A 23,282-nucleotide genomic window follows, 5' to 3' on the forward strand; every position below is an offset into this window, starting at 1 on the left:
ATTCCTGGCTGCCCCAGTGACGCCATCAGCAGAGGGAGCAGCACATGGAGTGTCATCAGGCAGTCTTGACTTGGGCTGAGCCAGGACTTGGAGTGCTGCTGCCAATGGTGGAGTTGCAACAGTGGGTGAAAAGTCTCCAAGTGAGCCAATGTAGACTTTGCTTAAGAATCATTAACTAAATCCCTGTTTTTGTGGGAGCTTCAGCTGTGGTCACGTGAGGTGGTGCAAACCAAGATCATCACCTATCAGTGCAAACATATGGCAAAGTCAGCCCATGTTGTTACTTATCTGGGAGAGCGCAAGGGGGCTGGGACATCTCAAGCAAAGCCTATTGGTGAGGGAGTTTCTCTGTGGGCTTTCTTAAAGAAGCACTTCCTTTTTACTCGTAATTCTGCGTGGGAATGTACACCAAGCAGTTTCCCCTAAGAGACCAGAAGGTTTACACAGTTCTTCTGCTTCTATGAGAAGAGAAGAAATGCTGCTACAACATTTTCTTACGGCTGTTATTTTTTTGTTTACCTGTATTGTGGAAGGTTAGTTTTCTGTTTTCTGAGATGCGTAACTCAGAAAAGGATGTTCTTGAAGATGACTCAAATAGAAGTGATGTTGCTGCCCATGAAAAGGTTCCTTCTGGAATCTTGGTGAGTTCGACAGATTTATTGCTAAATATGGGTATATAATTTCCTGTAACACAGTTAAAATCCCTAAAAATTGACTGCCTCTATTTAAAAGTATGTGGAAGACCTTAATTAGGCATTCAACAGACTTACTTTGTTTCCTGTTTTTGTTCCATAACTGCTCTGTACAGTACTAGGAGCAATCCTAAACCCCCATTGAAATCTTGACTTGGGAACAAAGATGTTTTTGTTGAGCAGATCTGATGCTGCACTGGTCCTGTTTGAAAGGGTCATTTCCCCCCCACAGTTTTTCCAGGGTACAAAATAGAAACTAGTAAAACGCTTGCTACAGATTTTTCTCTGCTTAAGGAAGACTTCTGCTTCATAAATTTATATGTATGCAAATACAGGCAAAATGAGATAAACTGAGGTAGACCACTGCCCTGCATGTTTTTTTTATTTTGTTCTACCTAATCTCTTGAAACAAATACATCTTTGCTGTTTGCATCATGTGGCATTAGATGTATTTTAGCCCTCTAAATGTATCTCAAAATAAATAAAATGTATGAATATCTACTCTTCTGGAAGCTATGATATACTGCTAAGTAACTTTTTTTCAGTGAAAGTTAATATTCATGCCCTCTGAAGTTGTAGTTCTCTAGAGCAATCTGATATCTTGCCTTTGAGCAACTTGCACTCTTCTTTTTATCTTGTTGAACTAGGCGCTTGTAGGCATTCTCATATGGGTGCACTTGTATAAAAAGTGATGGCTTTAAGAACCAAAAAAAATGTAGTTTACCATTAGTAAAGCAGTTCTCCATATGCACAGAAAACACCTGTTGTGGACAGACTTTTGATTATATCTTGCACTTGTGTATGGATATTACTGAATAACACTAAAAAAAGTTAAAGAAGGCATGTTGGTTTAGTGGCAGCTAAAATAACATCTTTGTTAATGGTACAGAGATATAATTCCTACCCACAAAACCTCCTGCTCAGGTTATGGTAATGTAAGCATTTCCTGGTAATGAGTTTTTTTGAAAATGTGTCTTGTCTGTCATGTCAAGCATATCAGATACTCTGAGGTGGAGTACTGTTTAATTATTATTTCTGAGAACCATTGCTGCAACATGAGGAAGACAAACTGTATATCCAGGGTTAATTTTAGTTGCACTGATTTGAGTATTTTATAAGTGGAGGCACAGCATTTTAGTTATTCAACTTCTGAAGCAGATATTTTTTCTTATTGTGTGTTTACTTTTGTGCTCTCTTAGAAAAAGAAAGTTAAAAAACCAAAGCAGTTTCAGTTTCTACTTTTGGGAGTGCAACGGCTCCTTGCCAGAAAAATTATTTTCATGATATGACATAGAGATTGTTTCTCCCATTCCAATTTCAGTTGCACTTAGCTTAGTGGTATTAATATTCTTCAGCTGGAAGAATTTTTGCAAACTATGTAGTATAGCATAAATATTCAAAAATCAGTCTCTCTGGAGCCTCAGAAGTCATAAAGAATGTTTCTGCTTTGATACCTCAGGTATTCATAGCCTTTTAATTTGCTGTCTGAGAAGAGTAAGTAGTAGTGAGCTGCATTAGCCTCAGTTTTTATGCAGAGTTCTGGAATTCAGTGCATCAGGCAATGTGTAGGTTCTGGTTATCAAAAGAAATAAAACATAAAAGCTAAACAGTACTGTGAAGTATTACTACCTTGCCTTTCTTAGTTGGTCTTTTCCATCAGGCTTTTATCCTGAATTTCCAAACTGGCAATCAGCGTGCTTTTTAGGTTCTTCTAGGAGGTTAGGAAGGCATGCTTCTCTCTGGTTTCAAGGCAGTGATATTTAAGAAATGTTTACTAAGCATGAAATAAAGAGCATTATTGAGGAAACACTTTGTCTTACTGGTTATGCCGTGATCAGGATATTTCTATGGCATATCAAAAATTAGCGCAATAACATTTTATACTGTTCCTTTCTTGCTGTAGTCTGATTCTGTACTGTTCACCACAAGTTTTCCAACAATATACAGTAACATTTAAGGAAAACAAACCCAGACAAAGCTCTAACCAAATCCTAACCCCCGAATTTTAAAATCTCCCAGTTGAGCTTCTACTGACATTTGAGATAAAATGACCTGTTTCTCAGGTATGTAGTGACGCTGCATTTCTATTTGATTGCTTTCTTGCTTCAGTTTGAACCTTCTTATATAACATATTTATCTTGCAAGGTGCACCATTATGTTAATAGCTGAACTGCAGTCTGGTAAGCAATAATGTGCATTAGTTTATTACCTTTATCTAGTTTGGTTTACTTGTACTGTACAAAACAACGGTTATGTCAAGACTTGGATCATAAAAAGCTACTTTCCTTATAAGCAATGTTTTTAATACTCAGTAGGTACAAAAGTTCATAACTCTTCCATGTGTAAGAGTGAACCAGCTATGAACTTCAAAATGTTAGAGGTTGTTCAGTGTGTATTTGTTCATAAAAGTGGCCGTGCCGTGAGCTACAGAAATGAAACTGATACCTGTAGAAGAGATGATATTGTTGCTACAGAAAAGCAAGAATATATGTAAAATGGGTGAATGCTTTGGTCTTGTGTGGGTTGTGTGGTGAAAATGTCTATGGTCAAGTTAGCATGTGTGTGAGAAAAACTAGATTTATCATCAGTACTTAGCAGAAGGTGTGAAATTTTGATCTTTTAAGAAGTCCCTGCTTAAATCTTAGAGAATTTCTTCTCGAGTCCTGTTCACTGAAATGAAGTGTATGGAATGGAGACTCTATTAAAGACTTTTATTACTGATTGTGTCAAACATTTCTTTAAGAAATGCCATCTCCTTGGTGACAAAAAAATCAGCTTTTCTTTCTAAGCTAATACTGTGGACAGCTCTTGGAAGTGGCCAAGGTAGAGCCATGAGTGATAATGATAATGCATTAAAAATCTTTATTTTTTTTTTCCTGAGATTGAGTTTAAACATAGCTGTCATAACAGGTGAAGACTAATTGCTTCAGCAGGAAAGCAGAGATACTGTTTCCTCTCTGTCTTGAGTTACAGTTCCATGAGATGCAGCAAATATCTCACTTGTCAAAGAGATGTTCAGTTCCCTGCCTTTTTTTTTTTTTTTTCTCCCCAGCTCTCTGGTGCTGCTCAGCACCTCATGACTCAGGTGTTTGTCATGTTCTGCTTAATGAGCTAATCTAACTTACTAACAACCACTGAAACAAACAACAACAAAAAGGTAGACTTTTGCCAGCTGTGTCAGGGAGCTAAATCAGCTGGTTAAGAGGGTCAGATGAAGAAAGGTTGAAGCGAGACCATCCCTCTTTACAAGGAATGAGCTGTTACTTCACTATCAAGCAATCAGTTTTATATTTGTACATGAAGCTACTTACAGATGAAATTGAATTAATGACTAATGTTGATAGAAAGTCCATCCTCCTAATCTCATTATTCACTTAATGGCAGTCTGTTCTTTTTGTCTTCATCAACAGGCTACAGGAAGAAAATTCTCTAGCATGTTACCTAGCATAGTAATTCTGTTTATAATTTCAAGACACTTGTAAATCTGTGCAGGAAACCTTCCACCTTCCTTTGTAAGTCTTGTGAAAAGGAAGGAATTACTTTTTAAAAATGTTAGCACGACTTGGTAATGTATGAGAAGCCTGAGATGGAGAAAAATGTTTCCATAGCTGCTGTAAGGGTGAAAGTAGTTTCAGATTTCTTGCCTGTTTAAAATTGTATTGGTATATAGATGCCACAAAAGTGGTCTCTTTTGGGTGAGTGTGAGATATCCTGTGTTACTGTAAGGAGGACTTGAGAGGCTCAAAAGAGAAAAAAATAATTATGTAGACAATGAAGCAGTATCACTAGGAATAACTGTTGTAATTCAGTACAGTTTTGTTTAGAGGTATTAAGAAAAATCCTAAACCTTGATCAATGACTATTAAAAATAGAATTGCAAATAGGAAAAAAAAGTAATTTTTTTAGAAATAATATCCCAGAATAGATTTTTAAAAAAATAATTTAGGCTCCTTTATGTGTTCAGTGTTGTGGGTTTTGCTTGTTGGCAGTGGTTCTTTGTTCTCCTAAATATCCTTGACTTCTGCGGCTGCAGTTGCTTGAATGTTTTTGAAATGAGCTTGTAGCAGACTTTTGGGTGGGAGGCAGGAAATGGTAGAATGAGGAAGGATTGCACTTAGGTTTCTAGCAGAACATTTCCAGTTTTCCCTCCTCTTTCTGTTAAAGCTCAGACGTTGTGAGGAATTTTTGGACTTTAATTTCTTATTGGCAGTCATTGTTCAAATTGTGTTCTTAGTCTGAAAGACTTGCAGTCAATCAGAATTCATTCACTTACCTAAGTATTTTTAATGGATTAGAATTTTCAAAAAGTGATTCTGTGCTCTTTATCCTGTTTGACTATAGCATAATCTTCTTAATGTGTGTATCTCTTTTCTCCTATTACATACTTTGATAACTTCTCTAAGATGACTCAGCCATTTTTGAAATGCTGAGCTTTAAAGGAAGAGTTACATGCAATATGTTCTACATACCTTTTCTCAAGTGGTAAAATTTTTTTTGCATCCTTATGTACAATTATCTCATTTTTCAATATAGGATCAGTTGTATTAAACATTCTCAGGAGAATGAATTTTTCTTTTTAGCTTATTTGAGTTACTAAGCATCACTCAAATCTAGGCTTTGAGGTCTAAAAATGACATGCTTCAAAATTTTCTTTGAAGTATTTAATAAGTCATAGATGCAAGTTAATAAAGCATTAGGAATAGGTTTTATAACTCTGGGTACTTTTAGTAATATAAGGATTGCCTCAAAAGTTCTGTTGATTTTTGAAAACATTTGTGTAAAGCTTGTTACAGTAGAGTAATTAATAAATTACATGACACATCTATTTAAATGTTTTTATAAAAATAATTTCAAAAAACCTATCGTGTTTTAAATTTACTTAGTTTTTGTTTTGTTTTTTGTCTTTCTTTCTCTCTGTTAGTTTCAGACTATGAACTACGTGGGGCAACTTGCAGGACAAGTCCTGGTTACTGTGAAGGAGCTGTACAAAGGCATTAATCAGGCAACCCTTTCAGGGTGCATCGATGTCATTGTGGTCCGGCAGCAGGATGGGACATACCAGTGTTCTCCTTTCCATGTCCGATTTGGGAAGCTTGGTGTATTGCGCTCTAAAGAAAAAGTGGTGAGTTCAGAAAGTGGGTCAAAACAAAGTTTTGAGTACTAGGGCATTCATTTTTTCCTTTTTCCTTCCCTTCCCCAGCTCCCCTTGTTCCCAGTTAGCAGACCAGTTTAGTCCAGAACAGTTACTCATAAATGCTGTGCAGGGTAGTAGTTGTGGAATGCAAAACAGAACTTGTGGTAATCTAAGGACTCTGCAAAAATGCTGTCAAAGAAAAACTGAGGCAGCTCTGGGCCTATGCAAAAAGACAAATATTGATATATAGACTTCACAGTTTAAAAAATGTTTACGTGGAGATATTTGTTTACTTATCCAAGTATGCTGGGAAAGAAATGTTTCATGTTATTTAACTGATCCTTGATGTAAGCAACTCTTTTTGGAATGTCTGAAGGACAGACAGAGCATATGTTAAGTGTTGGTGAACTATTAAAAATATTGCTCCTTGTTAGCTGTGTTCAAGGCTGATTTGCAGTAGAAAATGCAGTTATTAACATCCACAAGCAAGTGAAAACTGAGACTGAAGTTTCATTCCTGTGTGGGTGCATTTGAAAGAGAAGCTGGTCCAATTTCTTGTCCAGCCATTCTGAGAAGATGGTGCTACCCAAGCAGATTGTCCTTCCATCCCCTTCTCACAGGCTTTGTTAATCATGCCAAGACAGTGAGTTGGATTGAGTTGGCTGGAAAATGGAGCTGTTGTAGGGGGTAAATGCTGTCTATGGCAGGTGGGTATATTACCAAAATACAAATTGATTTAAACAGGACATAAACCCTCAGGATTATATTCTGCTTTTTTTAAGGAGTAAATGGTTATTGTGGGGAGATACCCCTGTCTTTATATTTTGGTTGTAAAAAGAGAATAAAATGAAAATGAAAGAGCAGTTAGGTCAGGGCATCTTTTTGTTAAATGTTGATTGTTAGAGTTACATGCATTAAAGTTGTATGTTTGTCATAGTAACACAGGTGAGTAGTTGGCTTTTTGTTTATTTTTTTGTTTGATTTCCCACTTGTTAGTGTTTATTTTAACAAGCTTGCTGATGACAAAGAATTTATTTACTTCAACAATTTTGTAACAGATTGCCTTACAGTTCTCAACAGGGTACAAAAGAGGTGGTATAGCTGTACTTTTTCTGACATTAGGCAAGCTTACAACAGGAGTGGTCTGAAATTCGAATTTGTTAATACACTTCTGAGTAGCTGAACCAAATTTGAGAAGTTTTCAGCTTCTGGGTGTCTCTAAAAAGCTGTTGAATAGTAGAAACATCTACTTGTGGTGCCTGTTGTACTAGACTATCAGTGTAATTCTCAGTTTTTGCTTGTGTAGATGACTGCTGCTCCTTGTTTCTTCCATCCTGGAAGTTACTGTTCAGTTTTATCAATAGTCAGTTGAGTGTTTGTTACTGCATTTGAGTGCATTTTTCTCTGGCATGTAGTGAGGCCAAGATCAATTTGTAGTGCCAAGATGTGTGGGAACACGAAGTATGCCTGTCTGGGCTTCAGCTTCAGGTATATAAGGAGGTTTCCAGAGGCCAGTGTGAGGTATAGGTGCTAAACTTAGAGATGCTTGTATGTCTAAACTAGCAGTAAAGAAAAGGTGAGGTTTTTAAAACTTATGTTGCTGAATTGGAAATGCAAGAAAATATTTTAAAAATAAACAGTTGTGAAAGATATATGATTAGCAGATCAAAATCAGTGTGTTATTGTGGGGAAGAAGAAAAGTGGTTATCTTAAGGATTTGGATACAGTCCCCATGAATGTTTGATTATTTACCTAATTTATCATCTATGACTGGGTTTTCTTGGCTAAAAGGTACCTTTTTAGCACAATGAAAACATTCTCTGACAAAAACAGGGTAGTTGCGGGAGGGTTGTGGTCCTATGTCATACTATAAACTCATGAGCAGGAAAATCGGAAACACTAACTTGAGTTACAGAAATAATTGTGGCAAATCTCTTATCACTTTCAGACAAAGCCTGTCTCCAGGAGACTTCCAAGCAGAACTTCTGGTGTTCAGGGTTCAGATTCATACCAGGCCCAAGTTCAGACTGAGAGTTAAACATTTCAACAGTCTCAGTCATTCTTCAACAAAATAAAGACTATATCAATAATTGTTTCAACATGATCCAGTCTTCATATAAAGTTTAGTTTTTTCTTATTTTTCTTGTGGTTGTTAGGCTCTCTGCCAAGGGCATGATGAATTTTGCAGGTGAACAACTAAAGACCATTATGACAGACTTGTGTCAGAAAGAGAGAGGAGAAAGGGACACCATTATACAGTGAAACAAAATTGATTCCTAGAGCTAAGTGGTTCTCGAGGTCAGCACTTTCCCCATGATGAGTTGTTTGCAATAAATTGTCTCTTTCCACAGATTGATATAGAAATTAATGGCGATGCTGTTGATCTTCATATGAAATTGGGTGACAATGGAGAAGCTTTCTTTGTGCAAGAAACAGAGGAGGAAAACGTAAGGACTTTGTGCTTGTTGATGGCTACAATGTAATAATAACACAGTAGTGGGTTTAAAGTGCTTCATACAGTGTTGTCAATATCCTCATTTCTGTGAAAGCTAGATTTTCTGTAACTGAATCTTAACATCTCTTTCATCTCTTCATTAAGATGCTTGAAGCTCTGTACAATTTTGCTGCCAGTAATAATCAAGTAACTAATTATTTTCATTAATTAGACCATTATTTGCAAGATGTGCTGAAGTTTTTTTGTTTTAGTTAATTCATTCTTGTTGACGGCAGTTATACTGATTGCAGTCTTACAATAGTTTTTGCTTTAAGTTATTGCAGCTTGTGCCTCTACTAATAAAGTAAGTCTAATTTTAGGCATATTTTTAATTTGCCTTACAAATTTTGGTTTTTCACAATTTTATTTATGAAACTTCTATGAGGTAACAGTAACTTCATTGACTTGAGATTTATTTCCCAAGAATCTTTTGCAGCTGGAAGCTAATGAGCCTCTGAAGAACAGGAATAATGGTTCATTTTTACTGTGATTTCCGAAGGATATGGGAGCTATGTGATCACAGTATTGGTCAGTCCTGAGCCTTGGTTCTGATTGCTTTTGAGTCTGTTGGCATTTTTCACCAAGCCTGAAGGAAAGAAGTTTAAAATGCAAGGGTCCAAAAGGTTTAATGAAAAATAGTCAGAAGAGAGAGGAAAAAAATTTCTCAGAAGTCAAATATAAAGTGTAATTTCCTCTTGTTATTACAAATCAGTCTTTCAAGGAAATTAGACCAATCCAGTTTTTAGTTTAGAGTGCTGCTTGTTTACTGTGAGGGATCAGAGGAAGCTGTCATGTTCAAAGGAGTTAAATGCAATTTAAAGTGGAAGGGGAAAATAAGCTTTAAGACCCCAAAGGACAGCTTGGGATTTATAAAACCTAAGTGAAAAGAAGGTTGGGTTCTGTTTTAATTCACTGTGGTTAAATAAAAACTGAAAGCAGTTTTTTACATATCTAGGCTGTGTCAGACATTGATGGGAACTGATCAGTCTCATGACTTTCAGAAAGCAAGGGTGTTAACCACTGCCTTTGTCCCCAGTACAGTGTTTTAAAAGAGCTATTGCACTTCCATAGTACATTTTGATTTATAACAAGGGTGCCTTATCTGTGTATAATGTGTTCTTGAAAGCTGGTAATTCAAGCTGAGTATATAGATCAAGTTTGCTACAAAGCAAAACTGATTTATTTTTACTGTTTTTAGGCTTTTTTTTTTCCCTGCCAACATCTTTGTTGTCCTCTTGAAGCTATGCTTAAGGGGTAAATCATAAACCTCTAATTGATTTTTTTTTTTTCCTTTGGAGGGGATTCAGAAGGGTGCTTTAAGGGCTCAGTCTTTGCATTTTTCACATCTTGACATTCAGAAGTAATACCACTCACCTCAACCCATGTAAATCAGGACAATTTTCCAGCCAGTTTTCTTTTAGCTTTTCCTGAGTGTTTTGTTTTTTATTTTTTTTATTCTTGACTGTTTATCACTGATTGTGTAGAATATTTAGTTTAGGTGCTAGCATTTTATTTCAAGGTTTTTTATAATGCAAAAAATCTGTGTGTCATCAGTGTTGTATAAGGCTGTATTTTGTTTTCCTTTTTCTACTTCATTGTACTTTACAGCCAGTGGAACAAAGTTTGTTCTGTAATTCTTAACTCAATGAAAATTTTAATTTAGTATTAAGTAGCAGATAAGACTTTGAGCACAACAAAAGTAGTACCAGTACTCTGCCTGTATCTCATCAGTGTTCCTGACTAACCTTCTGCACAAGAGTCCAGTAAAATAACAGACATCTCGTGATTACTTCTATTTGCTACCACAAAATTGAGTTCCATAACTTTTTCTCTTCACTGTGCAAATTCCATTCTCTTCTGCTTTTCTTCCACCTTGTCTTTGTCCTTTCACAGTGTTTTTCTTTCAGACTAGGTGTCCATGTCTTTTTGGTTTCTTGTTACAATGTAAATAAACCTCAGCTAAAGCTTTTCCTTCAAAGAGCAGTGGGTTGTCCTTAGTTGAGGGCTGGTTGTTTGTATCTCGGTGTTAAGGCAAGTAAATTATAGTTGACTTTTTCTTTTTGAAAAACACTGTACGTAAATAATGTCTGACACGTATGACATGACGGAAGGCACCTTCACCAATTTTGTGGGCAACACTAAACTGAGAGGAGAGGTAGAAAGGTCAGAAAAAGAGCCACCACAGAGAGCCAGCTTGGCAGGCTGGGAGACTGGACCAACAAGATTGACACCAAGGTTTAACCAAGATGCTCAGGCAGTCTCACATAAGGGTTGGAAGTGGGGGCTGGCACACACAGCAGTGCAGGCTGGGATCTGACTGGATGCAATGCAGCTCTGCATCACCTGGCCAGCAGCGTGCCCTGGCTGCAGTGAAGGCAGATGTCCCAGATAGCATCGGCAATAGCACAGCAACGGGTGAAGGGATGTGGGATTGTCTGCTCAGCCTGGTGTATGTTAGATCACATCTGGAACACAGTTCTGGCATTCGCAGTTCAGGAGAGACATGGAGAATTGGAGAGAGCTTGGTGGAGGGCTGGAGAAATTGAAATAGGAAAAAAAGTTGCTTGTTCTATTGAGCCTAGAGAGGATTCAGGGGACTCTAACCACAGTCGTGAAGTACCTGCAAGGTACAGAACAGACACACTCTCTTCACAAGGCTAGTCATAAGGCAGGGCAAAGGGCATGGGGAAAATACTGACTATATAAAAGGAAAATCCTTCTGTACAAAAGCAATATAATACAGGAGTAGATTGTTTAGAGAAGTGATAGACTCCCTCTATCACTACAAATACTCAACCTTTGGCTTGACAAGGCCCTGGATAACCTAACCTGAGGCCCTGCTTGTAATAGAAGATAGGTCCAGATGTTGTCCAGATGTCCTTTTCAACCTATACCTTCCCATGAACCAGTTGCAAAATAAACAGCAGTGGATTTAATTAGCCTTTTTTTATTAACACATTTAATAAGCCTGGAACTGGTGTGCTCAGGGCAGACAACTTCAAAAACATTCCACTGACTGGATATTTGCTTTGCTGGCAAAATCAGTTGTTCATGTCTGAAAACTGTAAGTATACTAACATGCATTTTTCTGAACTTCTTGTAATCACTCTTGGTGAACTTGGTTCCTTTCTAGATATTAGATTCATAACATTGGGCATCTGTATTGCTTTGTGTCTTAATACAGGTACAAAGATGAATATATAGCTGACAGCTACCCTGTGTGAACAAAACAAAGTGGAAAAAAATAGCTTTTTCTTTTTTTTTTTCTTTTTGTCCCTAGGAAAAAGTTCCTGCTTATTTGGCTACATCTCCAATACCCACTGAAGATCAATTTTTTAAAGACACTGACAATCATTTGAAATCAGGTGAAAATGAGAGAATGTGTGCAAACTCAGAAATTCCACACTCTGGAGAAACAGAGACTGTATTCACCCCAGGTTCTGTGAAAAAGAAAAAAAGGAGGAGGAAGAAATACAAACAAGATAGCAGGAAAGAAGATCAAGTCTCTTCTGCTGGGACTGAAGATATTTTTGAAATGGAAATAAGCTCAGATGATGAGAAAAGTGTACAGCCCCTAAGGTAGGCTCTTAGTTGCTGTTTCCACTGTTATCACTGAACATTTAAAAGGTGACTTCTTCAATTTCCTCCATGCAAGTATTGCACAAGTTTTGGTGGGCTCTGACTATGCCTTTCCTCAAGCAACCAAACAAAACTCCAAACAGGTATCTTCCAAATCTTCACAGATTTGCCTTAAAGTTGGTCCATTTCTTTATGAACATGAAATGCAGTTAAGCCCATCTTGGTGAAGAAGTGTTGTTGTAATCTGTTGTGTGACTGATGAGAAAGTTTGAGAGTGATTTCTCTGATGAGGCAGAGTGATCTTCTGGTGTCTTTGGTAACCTCTAGATAGACTGCAGTGTGGAATGCTTGTAGCACACCATATCTGAATTTGGCTTCTCTGTAACCTGAAGTTTACTTTGGCAGCTGAAAAGTATAAAAATGAATGTCCCTTCATGTTACCTTCATGTTAGTAAGGAGAATTCTTTATATGTGAAGAGGAGGGGGGGGGGGGGGGGGGGGGGGCAGGGAGGAGGAAAAAATAATCAATCCTGTATTTTGAAGTGGATAACTCTTAATAAAGTGGAGCTTGTGCTAAAGTGGTAGCAGGTACTAATAAGTTGAAGAGGTCTATAGGGTAACAGGAAAGATGAAGGTTATAGGTGAAAGCTATCAAGCGTATAAATGCTTCAAGTCCAGGAAAAGCCTACTCATCAGGACTTGGCTTTCAAAGAAAGCTAGGTATTTTTCACTGGACAACATTGTTGTTAAATGTAATACTGGTTGAATAAATTCAAGGTCAGCTCTGGGAATTGCAAGAATGTTTTGGATTAAGAGAATAAAATATAACTGAAAAACTCCCATCAGTACACATTTTCAAAGGAGTCTCAAATTAGTACTAAGTACCAGACAAAAAGGTTAGTGCAACAGAAAAGCAGGAATCTCTTATACCTGTGTAAAACAATCTGAATTTTAAAGTGTGGCTTTCTTAGTTAATTTGCCTTATTTTATTAGTGTCATATTTATGTCAGTGAATTGTCATTTCACTGCTCCGTTTAAGTCTTGGCATTTTGTTTGGTTTGAAATTTTAATTTTTTTTTTCAGTTTGAGAAAGGACTTTTGCTCTGTCTTTAGCATACAGTTAAGACAACATTAAACTTGTCATAATAAAACCACCAAAAGTAAAAGTAACTGTCAATTACAGGAATAGAGGAAATATAACCCAATAATTGTTTATTCTTTGTGTCATTATGAATATATGAAGTATTAAGGAATGTCTTGTTAATAATAGCTGCTTTCACCCAGTGTTTAGGATTCAACTTGCTATTCTAGCAATTGTTTTACTTTGACTAGCGGTGAATAAAAATTGGTGTGTTTGATCAGAATGTTGAATGTTTAGTCATAGCTGAGTAGACCATGGTGTTTACATCAAGTTTACTCTGGTTTTATTTTTTTGTACCCTTTAAAATGAAAGTTTGGCAAGGTTTTTTATTTCTAAACTTTTTCTTAACATATATAAGCAGAAACAGCAGTAGAAATGCATTATCAGACAGGGTGTTATTAAGTGAAAAATATTATTTTGTAAAAGAATGATATTTTCTTGTGAAGAGTAAGTAAATGCAGGACTGAAGCAAAAAACCATTGTAATGGTGAAGGCCCACATGCATCAGGTTTGTGGCTCTGTGTTTTTAGTCAAGTTTATATACACTCATTTCAGTGGGCTACCAGGGTAGGAAATAAAATGCCTTGCAATAGACATTGTTTTCTTCCCAGATAAAGATATGGTTGTGAAAAAGCATTTTTAAGTTTTCTTTTCAAACCCTGTGGGGATGTAAGGTGAAATCAGTAGATTTGTTTGAGATTGTGGTGGTGGATTTTGTTTTGTTTTTTTTTTTAAATAAATGTGGGGCTCTGAAAAGGAAGAAAGATAAGAAATGAGAAACTTAACTGTTCTTAGGCATAGCTTCAAATTTCAAAGTGAAACTAGGAGAGGAAAAGGGAGGCTGATGTTTTAACAGGAAGGTCAAAAATTCAGTCACAGGTGCCAGTATGTAATGTCTTATCTCTTTGTTTCTTTATAAAGTAAAAAAGATGTTTCTTGGGAAAATCTATTACCAAGTGTTTATCAGCTTTTTTCAAAATATGTCCTTTGTCTTTTCCAGCTATGATTTAGATATGTCAGTAGTGCTAGACTTACATAAAAAAATACCCAGGAGGACTGAGGTTACAGTATGTGCAACTCAGAAATAGAGGGCATTATTTCTCCAATGCTAAGGGTGTTAAAATGGTTAAAGTGGTTATCTGTCTCTTGAATCTTATATCATTGCAGAATAAATAGCTTAGAGTTGATGGTGCAACTTCAAGTTATAAGTTGATGCATACTGATTTTCCCATTTTATTTTCAATAATCTTCAACTGCTTTTGGATTTTTAAGTTCTGTGTTCATCCACTTACCAGTTAAACTTCATGTTTTGCATCCTTTGTATGAACCCTTCTTGTTGCTAATTTCCAGTGAATAAAACCTGTTCAGTACCATCCATGTTTCATCCTGCCTCCCTCCCAACTGAAGTAAAGATATTGAGGACCTCTTTAATATTTGGTTTTTTTGCGTTTACTTAGTTTTTTTCCTCCTTTGGAGATACTTTGTAGTACTGCTGACAGTGATAGTATGAAACATATTTCAGTCACGCTTCCTTAGTTCATTAATACAAAGGCTGGACAGTCTGCAGTTCTTAAGTCAGGCAGCATCATCAGGTTTCTTAAGAATACTACTGTGGCATAAGAAGTGGAGCTAAAAAGACATTTTTAGAGTTCAGCATTTACCATAACTTAGACTGTCTACCAAATGAAAGCTTGTGCAAATGAGGTAGATGACTGTAACTGCTTAGTATCTAATTGAGTAGGCATGCAAATTCTAAATATTTACACATTTGATAATAGCAAAATATTTTCTTTCCTCCATCCATGAGAGAAATGAGCATTAGCATTCAAAAAAAGTCCGGTGCAACTGTGCACTGGAATAAAAGTAGTCTTGTCTTCTATAATAATGGCATAAAATAATTTCTATTGCATTTTGCACTGAAATTCCAGGCATGTCTTCCTTGTATTCTTATCTGCTGTATAGGCATGATGCCCTTGATCTAATGTCAAACAAGTTACTTGTATCCTGAGAAGAGCTATTTATTCAGTTAAATTCAGAAAACTGTGAAAAGATCAGAAGTACTTTATGATGGTAATATTTCAAGGGGACTTCTGTTTAAAATAGGGTGTATGCCTGTTCAGTGGGTCTTACTGTTTGTTGGGTTTGGGTCTTTGATATAGATATTGAGTAGAATTCCCAGTGCATTATTTTATCCCCTTGTAGTTGATGTTAATCTGTAAGTTCTTGGGTAAATCGTGATGCTAGTACCTACTCTTGGTTTCTTACTATTTTAATTTGTTAAGTGTACATTGTCAAAACTAACTGTTCTAATTCAACTTCTCCAGTGATTGTAAAATTCACATAGTAAAGTTTATTGTGTAAAAATTTATGTTCACCCTTGTGTTTTGTTAATATTATCTGCCTTTGTAGAGTAAAATCACTAACCATTACTCATGTAGAGTAGTATTGTTTATGCTGTTGTGATTTCTTCAGTATTAACTTGCAGGAGTAGTAGATTTTCAAATTTGCAATATTTTCAAGTATTAATAATAGTTTTTAAATTCTTTTTAAAGATACATGAATGTGTCTTGCAAACAACAAATGGTTTAAGCTATACACTCCTTACTTTTGCTCTTAGATTTTTTAAATAACACTTATATAATTTCTTTTACTGAATTAGTAACACAGATTTCTTATACCTAACCTAATGTCTTATGTGTCTCTACAGAGGATCCTCAAATTCATCACCAAAGGGTGAAGAGCAAAAAGAATCTTTGATTTATCATTCGAAGGACCATTACCCCTTATCTGATGGAGACTGGTCCCCTCTGGAGAAGTAAGTCACTTGGTAATGTCATTATTTGTATAATAACGGGTAATAATAATAAAAAAATACCTTTTTATTCATTCCCCCCAATCTGTAAAACTGTCAAACTTACCCAGCTTGTGTGATCTCCAATGCAACACTTGATACTAATTTGAAACTTTGGCAATTTTACAAAGCATATTATTTCAATGTTAAATAGAGGAAATACAGTTAATAAAAGTCCCTGAAGCTGAGAAGGGTGTGGAAAGCTAGTATGTTCCCTATGATTCACCCTAGCATAAGCAATACTTGATCTGTCAGAGTGCAAAAGTGATGAGCATGTTAAGATACATTTTACTGTGTGAAGTAATCCAAATTGCTCAAGGTAAAGCTAGTTCATAAAGTTGAATCATATTTTATATCAGAACAGGGGATTTGCTGGAGTTCTGGTACCTTTCTTTGTGCTGACATACTGAAATAATCATCAGTTGACTCTGGATTGTTAAAAATGGCATGATACAACTTGCCAGCCAGTTTTCAGTGACCAGGGGACTTCTGTATGTACATTCATACATTCAAGTACATTCTTCAGTTTCTGGTGTTCATGCTATTCCTCTTGCATTCACTTTGTAGATTTTTCAAAGCTCATGCTTTGGATTTCACCACTTTAACCTCAATCTCTATATACATAAGAAAGCATTTTGTGTGTATGTGGTAGTATTTGAGGTAAATTTTGTACTTTCCTTGGACATACAGGAGCAGGCATGTAAGTCTCACATAGCATGCTAAGTGGTATCTTGATTCATCTGAACTCTTTGGCAAGTGTCCAGTTCTACTGCTTTTCAGTTTGATTGAGAAATCTGCCTCATAGCAGGTACATTCACAAGGTCAGTGAGGATTACTGGTCAGCCTTCCAAGATGGCCATTGTTGCTTGTTACCTGCTCAGTACACAGGTACCTGTTCTTCTGCATCAATAGGTGGTGCAGAATAGAAGAGTTCAACCTTCAGCCGATATTTTTTGAAGTGTGTGATACCTCTCTGCTTCAGGTGTTTGCAGGGCTGTGGCCCAAGTGGAGTCAGAATGTACCACGCCATGCTTGGTGCCTGCTAGTTCTCCCAGTGCATAGCTTGTTAATGAACAGAAGCAGTTGGACAGGAAATCCCATTATCATTCCTTTTTATGTTTTGGGCTCACAACCACATCCTCAATTACACTTAATGAGGTGTAGTCTTCAGATGTTCCCCAAGGGTTTGTGGTTTGTGACTGAAAAGCAGTCACAGTGTTTGGCTCTAAGGACTGACACACTGCTGTATGGATTGTAGCACCTAGATGACTGACTGTAGCATGGAGGCTGATACTCATTTTCAGTTTAGAAAACTCTGAGCTAACATAGACTAGCAGGTTATATTGGGGAGAGATAGTTCATGTATCTCTTCTCATTTATGTATTATGGGGCCAGTCTGCTGTAATAACTTTATTCCTCATGTGAGGTACCTAGACTTTTCACAGTTCTGGGATTGTTTTTTAAGAAAAAGCTACCCAGTCCAGATTGCAGTTCAGCAGAGAAATTGGCAATTTTCCTTTTTTGTCTGTGGGGAGGACCTTGGGTCAGGGATTCTCTGATATGTAGGAGAAGAGAAATTTTGCTTTAAATTACTTCTCCTAAGCCATCAAAGAAAGATTTTATCATGTAGCTATTGTTCAGAGCAAGAGAAATGGGGGGTTTTAATAACCTCCTTTTTGGAGATCTGAACATGCTATCTAACTTGTGGTTCAGTTGGTTGTCTTGCTTTTCAGAACCCTTACAGGGAGCTTAAGGAAGAAAATAGCGCAAGTCCTTTCCATGAGGACACTTCTGTTTGTCCTACTCAGTATAATAACATGGAAAGCATAACCATCAGCTATTTGATACCTGATGCCATCAGTATTCTTCCTTTTTGACAGGCAATGTTGGCACAAGTAGGTCACTATTACAAGCATGGGCCCTTTGACTAAACACTTCTGCCTGAGAGTGACAGTGAAAAACATATCGTTAGGGAAGTGGAATAGACTCAGGCTCCCGGAGCCCTGAAATACTCAATCTTTTGCAGGCACTCCTGAATATTAAGAATTAGACTTAGAAGCATGTTAATATTGTGCATGGCTTCCAGTTGACTTGTGGTCTAGGTGGAATAAATTATTTGACATGTAGGGAAAGTTGGTTCATAGTCTTCCTGAAAACAAAGGTGTACATTTATTTTTATCAGTGTGTCACTTTAAACAGGCCCTTCTAACAGTACACAAAATGTGATTTCTCTATGACATTGTTAATGGAGAACTGAGGGGGAAAATACCAGTTTTCTTTTTGTGTCCATGGGTGATAAAGGCTGGAAGTCAACTGAGATGACAGCTCACCATTGTAGAGATGTTTAAAGGTACTGATATCTTGGATTTTAGAGGTGTCCTCTCAGAGCAATATGAGGGATTCTTGCCATCTGGATTCTTATCTGTGTAATGTCTATTTTTACAGTCTGAATTGTGATCGCATTTTAGTCCTATATGATACTACAAAACCAGAGATCCTCAAATCTTCAGAAAGTTTGATATATGGTACTGAATTAGGTAACTAATCTTTGCAGGAATTTTGTATGGAAAAAAATACATAAATTAAATATCTGTAGGGAGTTAGTTTAAAATTTTCAGTATTAAATCATTGAACAGCCCAAATGGGAAGTGACCTCAAAAGCTGATCTAGCCTAACCTTTCATGGGAGAGGGATCCTCAAAGAGATTGTCCAGCACCTGGACCAGTCACAAATTGCAGGTGCAACAAGTGTGCAAACCTGTACTGGGAAGTCACAACCAAAAAGCCCAGCACAAGCTGGGATCTGTGTGGTTGGGAGCAGCCTTGCTGACCTGGGGGGGACAACAGGCAGAGCATGAGTCAGCAGAGCATGGCTGCAGCAACAAAGGCAGACTGGATCCTGGGCTGCATCTACAGGGCATTAGTGGCAGAGACAGAGATGTAATTATCCCTCTCAGTGCTGGTCAGGCCACACGTGGAGGGCTGTGTCCAGTTCTGGTCCCTATAGTTTAAATTCAAATACTGAGGTTTGTTTATATAAACCCAAACCATAATATGTTATGAATATCAAAAAAAAAGCAACATTTCTATAATATGTAATATAATTTCCCTGTTCAAGGAAGGGTAGACAGAGCCTTGTGTTTTCTTTAATCTCTAAGCTCCTAAGTGCAAATTGATTTTGAAATCAATCCTTTCTAGCATTTTGTAGGGTGTTCTTCTGGCTTAAAAGTAATCTTAACTAAAGTACATTTCAGAAGTCAGTTTCTGATTTACGGGTAATAACCACTGTAGGAAAAATAGGATGGATTTTTAAAGGTCATGTAGTCTGAATACGTCTGAAGGAAGTTTTCAAGTAATCTCTTTTTCCTATCTTAAGTTATCTTCTGAAATCTTTTTCCCCTTGCACTGGGAATTGATGTTTTTTGCACTTGTGACTTATGTTTGCAAGACTTTTATTACTCAAGTCTCTGCATAGCAATGCTATGAAATGCTACATTTTTACAGAGGTAAGGAACTTAAAACTATTTTGTCTTACTTTTTGATAAACCTTTTAGTTTTGTTCTTGAGAAAATGGAACATGGGCTGAGGGGAGAGCTATTCCTGCGCTGCAGATGCAGTGGAGGAATCTGTTTAGTGTGATCACTATGTAAGTCCTTTAATGTGATTTTGGTTTTAACCTAATTTCTCACCGTTTGAAAACCCTGCTGGGCTTCTTGCCATGTTGCCAAATAATTGAAGCTCTGTTTAAGCTGTTGAAAACTCTACCAACAGTTGCTGCACAACAAATGCATTAATGCATTTTAAACACTGGCTTTCTTTTTTTCTTTTTTTTTCTTTTTTTTCTTTTTTTAATTCTTATTGATTTGGTAGCCCTTTCTCTGAGCAAGTCTGCCCAAAAAGTGATTCAGAACTAGAAGTTAAGCCTGCTGAGAGCTTGCTCAGATCTGAATCTCACATGGAATGGACATGGGGAGGATTCCCAGAGTCAACCAAGGTAAGTGTTTTCATTGTCTCTAGCTTTGTGTCTGAATTTTGGCATATTTGACTGTCCTAGGAGAGGGTTAGAAATCTGCTGCTGTTGTTCAGATATAGATGAAATGGGGAAGTAGCAGCCCCTTGTGGCAGGCAGAGAGAGTCAGCTTTGTTGCATTCAAGAGCTGCTCGGCAAAGTCATCCCAGAAAACCTAGCAGTGAAAGTATGAAATTTTTTAATTTTTAGTTATAATCCGAAGGAAACATCTTAAGAAATTAATTTTCTTTCCTGTAGGGTAAGTTCTGTTTCATTCCAGAGGAACTGTAGCCTTGATAAGAGTAAATTTTATACCTAAAGGAGGCCGTGATAAATTCACGTAGGCTTTTTCCTTGCTGTGGTTTGGTCAAGTTAGCACTTCCTCTGTGCCAGTTTCTTTACTGAACTTGTAAATAAGCTCCTATGAATCTTCTTTTGCAAGGAACTTGGCTAATATGGTGAGACGTGTTTTATATTGCTACATTTCTTGTTTAAGTTATTTTCTGATTTCCTTGTGTGATGAGAACTTGTACCATGAGTACAGTTTTAATGTTTTAGAACAGAATAAAATGAACAAGTGAAGTGAAAGGATTAACAAGACTTTTGTTTTTCAGATAAGTAAGAAAGAAAAACTGGAACACTGCAGAACAGCTACCATTACTCCATCAGAGAAGACTCATTTTAGGGTCATCCTCAGCTCTGATGAAGTTGAAGATGATGACGATGTGAAAGATTCTGTCTGTACAGTGCTGAAACCTGAGCCAAGAACTCATCCTTTCCTTAAGCAGATGGATGCTAAAGACTCTGTTGCTTCTGCAGTTGTAGAACCGCAAGTTCCGTTGCCATTGGCTGGTGATCATCATTCTAGAATATTGATGGATCCTTTACCAGAAACAAAACCAACAGCAAAAACTGACTCTCCTTCAAAAAAGAAAGGTGTGGAATAAAGCTCTTGATTCTTGCCCTCAGAGTGATCTACCAAACTTGAGGTCATAGTGGAAAAAGTATAAATGTCCCTTTTCAGTTTTTCCTATTTAAAATTTTATCTGACTAAAATGATAATGAAACTCTGGAACTTAAAAATAATACAAATATGTCTGAATCATCCATGATTTTGTTTGTATTTAACATGCCTGGGTAACTTCATCTTAGCAATCTTAATTGTTAAAATTAACAGGGGTACACAAGCGAAGCCATCATCAAGGCCCTGATGATATTTACTTGGATGACCTAAAGGCTTTGGAGCCTGAAGTTGCAGCACTCTACTTTCCCAAAAGGTAATTTTGAAGTAACATACTGTGAATCTGGGGTAATTCTGCTGTTGCATTACATGTATTATTTATGTGCCAGTTCTGATAGAAGCAATTTGACTTCAGGCTTTTAGGCTTCTGTGACGTATTCGGTACTTAACCTCATTGTGAAAATTCTAATTTGACAAGAAGGACATTGAAAGATCACATGGGAGGTGACTACTGAGAGTTTCCTCTTTGTGGAACCTGTATGTTCTGCAGACATAGAGGGGAGTATGTTTAAACTGCTTTTGTGCCAGAACTCCTGTTCAGCCATACGGTAAACTTTTCAGTGGATCAAACTAGTGACTCCAGCCTTAAATGGCAATGTGAATTTTTAATGTCATTTTTTCTGTTGTAACTTTTGCAGCAGATAATGTTCTAAAAACACTAAACAGCACCTTTTTTTCCTTTTTCTTACTTTACAACTTTCTGGTAAAGATTGAGAAGCACAGTGTTACTCTGCAGAAGTAGGATGTAGAGGATGTTTTCTTCATTTAAATCCAATTTAGGCAAGAAATGTAATTATTGCCCAATTTAGGGGAATGTTAGGAGAACTGGAAACAGTCTGCCAATATTATGAAGGGTTTGTGTGAGTGTGTGTGTCCGGGTTTTTGTTAGGTTGGTTTTAAATTGGTTGTGAAATGATGTAGAAATGCAAAAGCAAGATTTTTTGGGAGGAATAATCATACAGTGTGTTCTGTAACCTAAGAACCTTTTTTTTTCAAGTAAAATACTTTTCACTTTCCTTCAGTGATTCTGATCCTGGCTTCAGACAGTGGACAGAGTCAGATACCCTTTCTGGTTCCCAATCACCCCAGTCAGTGGGAAGTGCTGCTGCTGATAGTGGCACAGAGTGCATGTCTGATTCTGCTATGGACTTGCCTGATGTTACACTTTCACTTTGTGGAGGTCTCAATGAAAATGGAGAGATTTCTAAAGGTAAGTGTAAGACAAAAGCATAAAGAGGAGTAGAGCTCAGGCAGCTAAACAAATGAAGTGGCTTGATTGCTCTGATTTCCTCCTTAGAAAACTTTGGCTTATTACTATGTTCACATTGAGAAAAGGGGATAGAAAATCTTTCATTTTTCTAAAATTTCTCAAGCATTTGCCAAGCAGCGAGTGATAGCAGAATTGAACCTCATATTAATCAAGAAAACTTGATGTCTTGAGAAGCTTTCAGTCTCTTTTTTTGTACTATATGTTTATCTGACCAACTACATCGATTTCTGGTTGCTGGTCCTTGCTTAGTCCTGTGTAATATTAGCAGTTCATCTTCTTTCCAATTGCCTGATAATTTTTCTTCTTTTTCAGTTTTCTTCAAGTGATACAAAACCCCTTTGTGTTGGACTGTGTTTTCTGTTCTACTTCTCTCCTAAATGATTGTTAATCTCTAGATTTTTACTAGCTGATTTTTCTTTCTTAATGCTTTAGTCTGTTTACTGTTGAAGTTGTATGTATTTCTGAGGGAGCTTTTAGGAGCATAAAATCTTTATGGACATGTACTGCAGTGTTTTAATATTACCTTTTTAAATGATCATCCAGTCTATAATAGATTATGTGAAATTTAGGTGCTTATTAATAAAGACTCAGGACAGTTCTTGTGGTAACATGGTAGTAATACTGGACTTGATTGGAAAAAAGAATGTCTTGATTGCAGGAGTCTTACACTAAATCATGGATTTCTGCAAACATATATAGAAACTAGTTGTCAAAATGCTAGTTAGTGATAGTAGTTTTTCAAACCTGAAAAGCTGACATCACCCTTCCCCCTCTTCTTCTAGTGTAGTATGTAGGCCCCTTACCCACCATTATAATTTTTGAAGAAAACTTGGCTAGACAAGCATGGCTTTCTTATTTCAGCCTTGGAACTGAATTAGTTCCTCCTTATCCTTCCTCTTCTAATTTCTTAATGCTCTTTACTTTTTGACTGTTGAAGTGGTCCAAGGCTTTTTCTGTAGGGAGGAGGCTGTCACAGGACTCTTGACAGGAAGGTCTCAATTAGCACATCTTCAATGATGCTGCAAGATCAGCAGAGGCTCTGAAATGACAGAAAGGGTTTTCCTAGATGCAAACTAATCAGACATCTTGGGA

At 36.9% G+C, this 23,282-nt stretch overlaps 1 protein-coding gene across 1 annotated transcript in view; it reads left to right on the forward strand.

Annotated features, from left to right (window-relative positions):
- The first annotated feature begins 327 nt into the window (after positions 1-327).
- The window catches only part of LPIN2 (lipin 2), a 35,479-nt gene continuing 12,524 nt past the window's right edge, over positions 328-23,282 (forward strand). Inside the window, exons 1-9 of the mRNA XM_062488270.1 lie at positions 328-641; positions 5,614-5,814; positions 8,178-8,273; positions 11,601-11,899; positions 15,748-15,855; positions 19,761-19,884; positions 20,514-20,835; positions 21,077-21,176; positions 21,943-22,130. Of these exons, the coding sequence (XP_062344254.1) occupies positions 555-641; positions 5,614-5,814; positions 8,178-8,273; positions 11,601-11,899; positions 15,748-15,855; positions 19,761-19,884; positions 20,514-20,835; positions 21,077-21,176; positions 21,943-22,130 (1,525 nt within the window). The 5' untranslated portion in view covers positions 328-554. The remainder of the gene's footprint in view (positions 642-5,613; positions 5,815-8,177; positions 8,274-11,600; positions 11,900-15,747; positions 15,856-19,760; positions 19,885-20,513; positions 20,836-21,076; positions 21,177-21,942; positions 22,131-23,282) is intronic.

The sequence above is a fragment of the Cinclus cinclus genome, chromosome 1 (genome assembly GCF_963662255.1).
Source record: "Cinclus cinclus chromosome 1, bCinCin1.1, whole genome shotgun sequence".
Classification (NCBI taxonomy): Eukaryota; Metazoa; Chordata; class Aves; order Passeriformes; family Cinclidae; genus Cinclus; species Cinclus cinclus.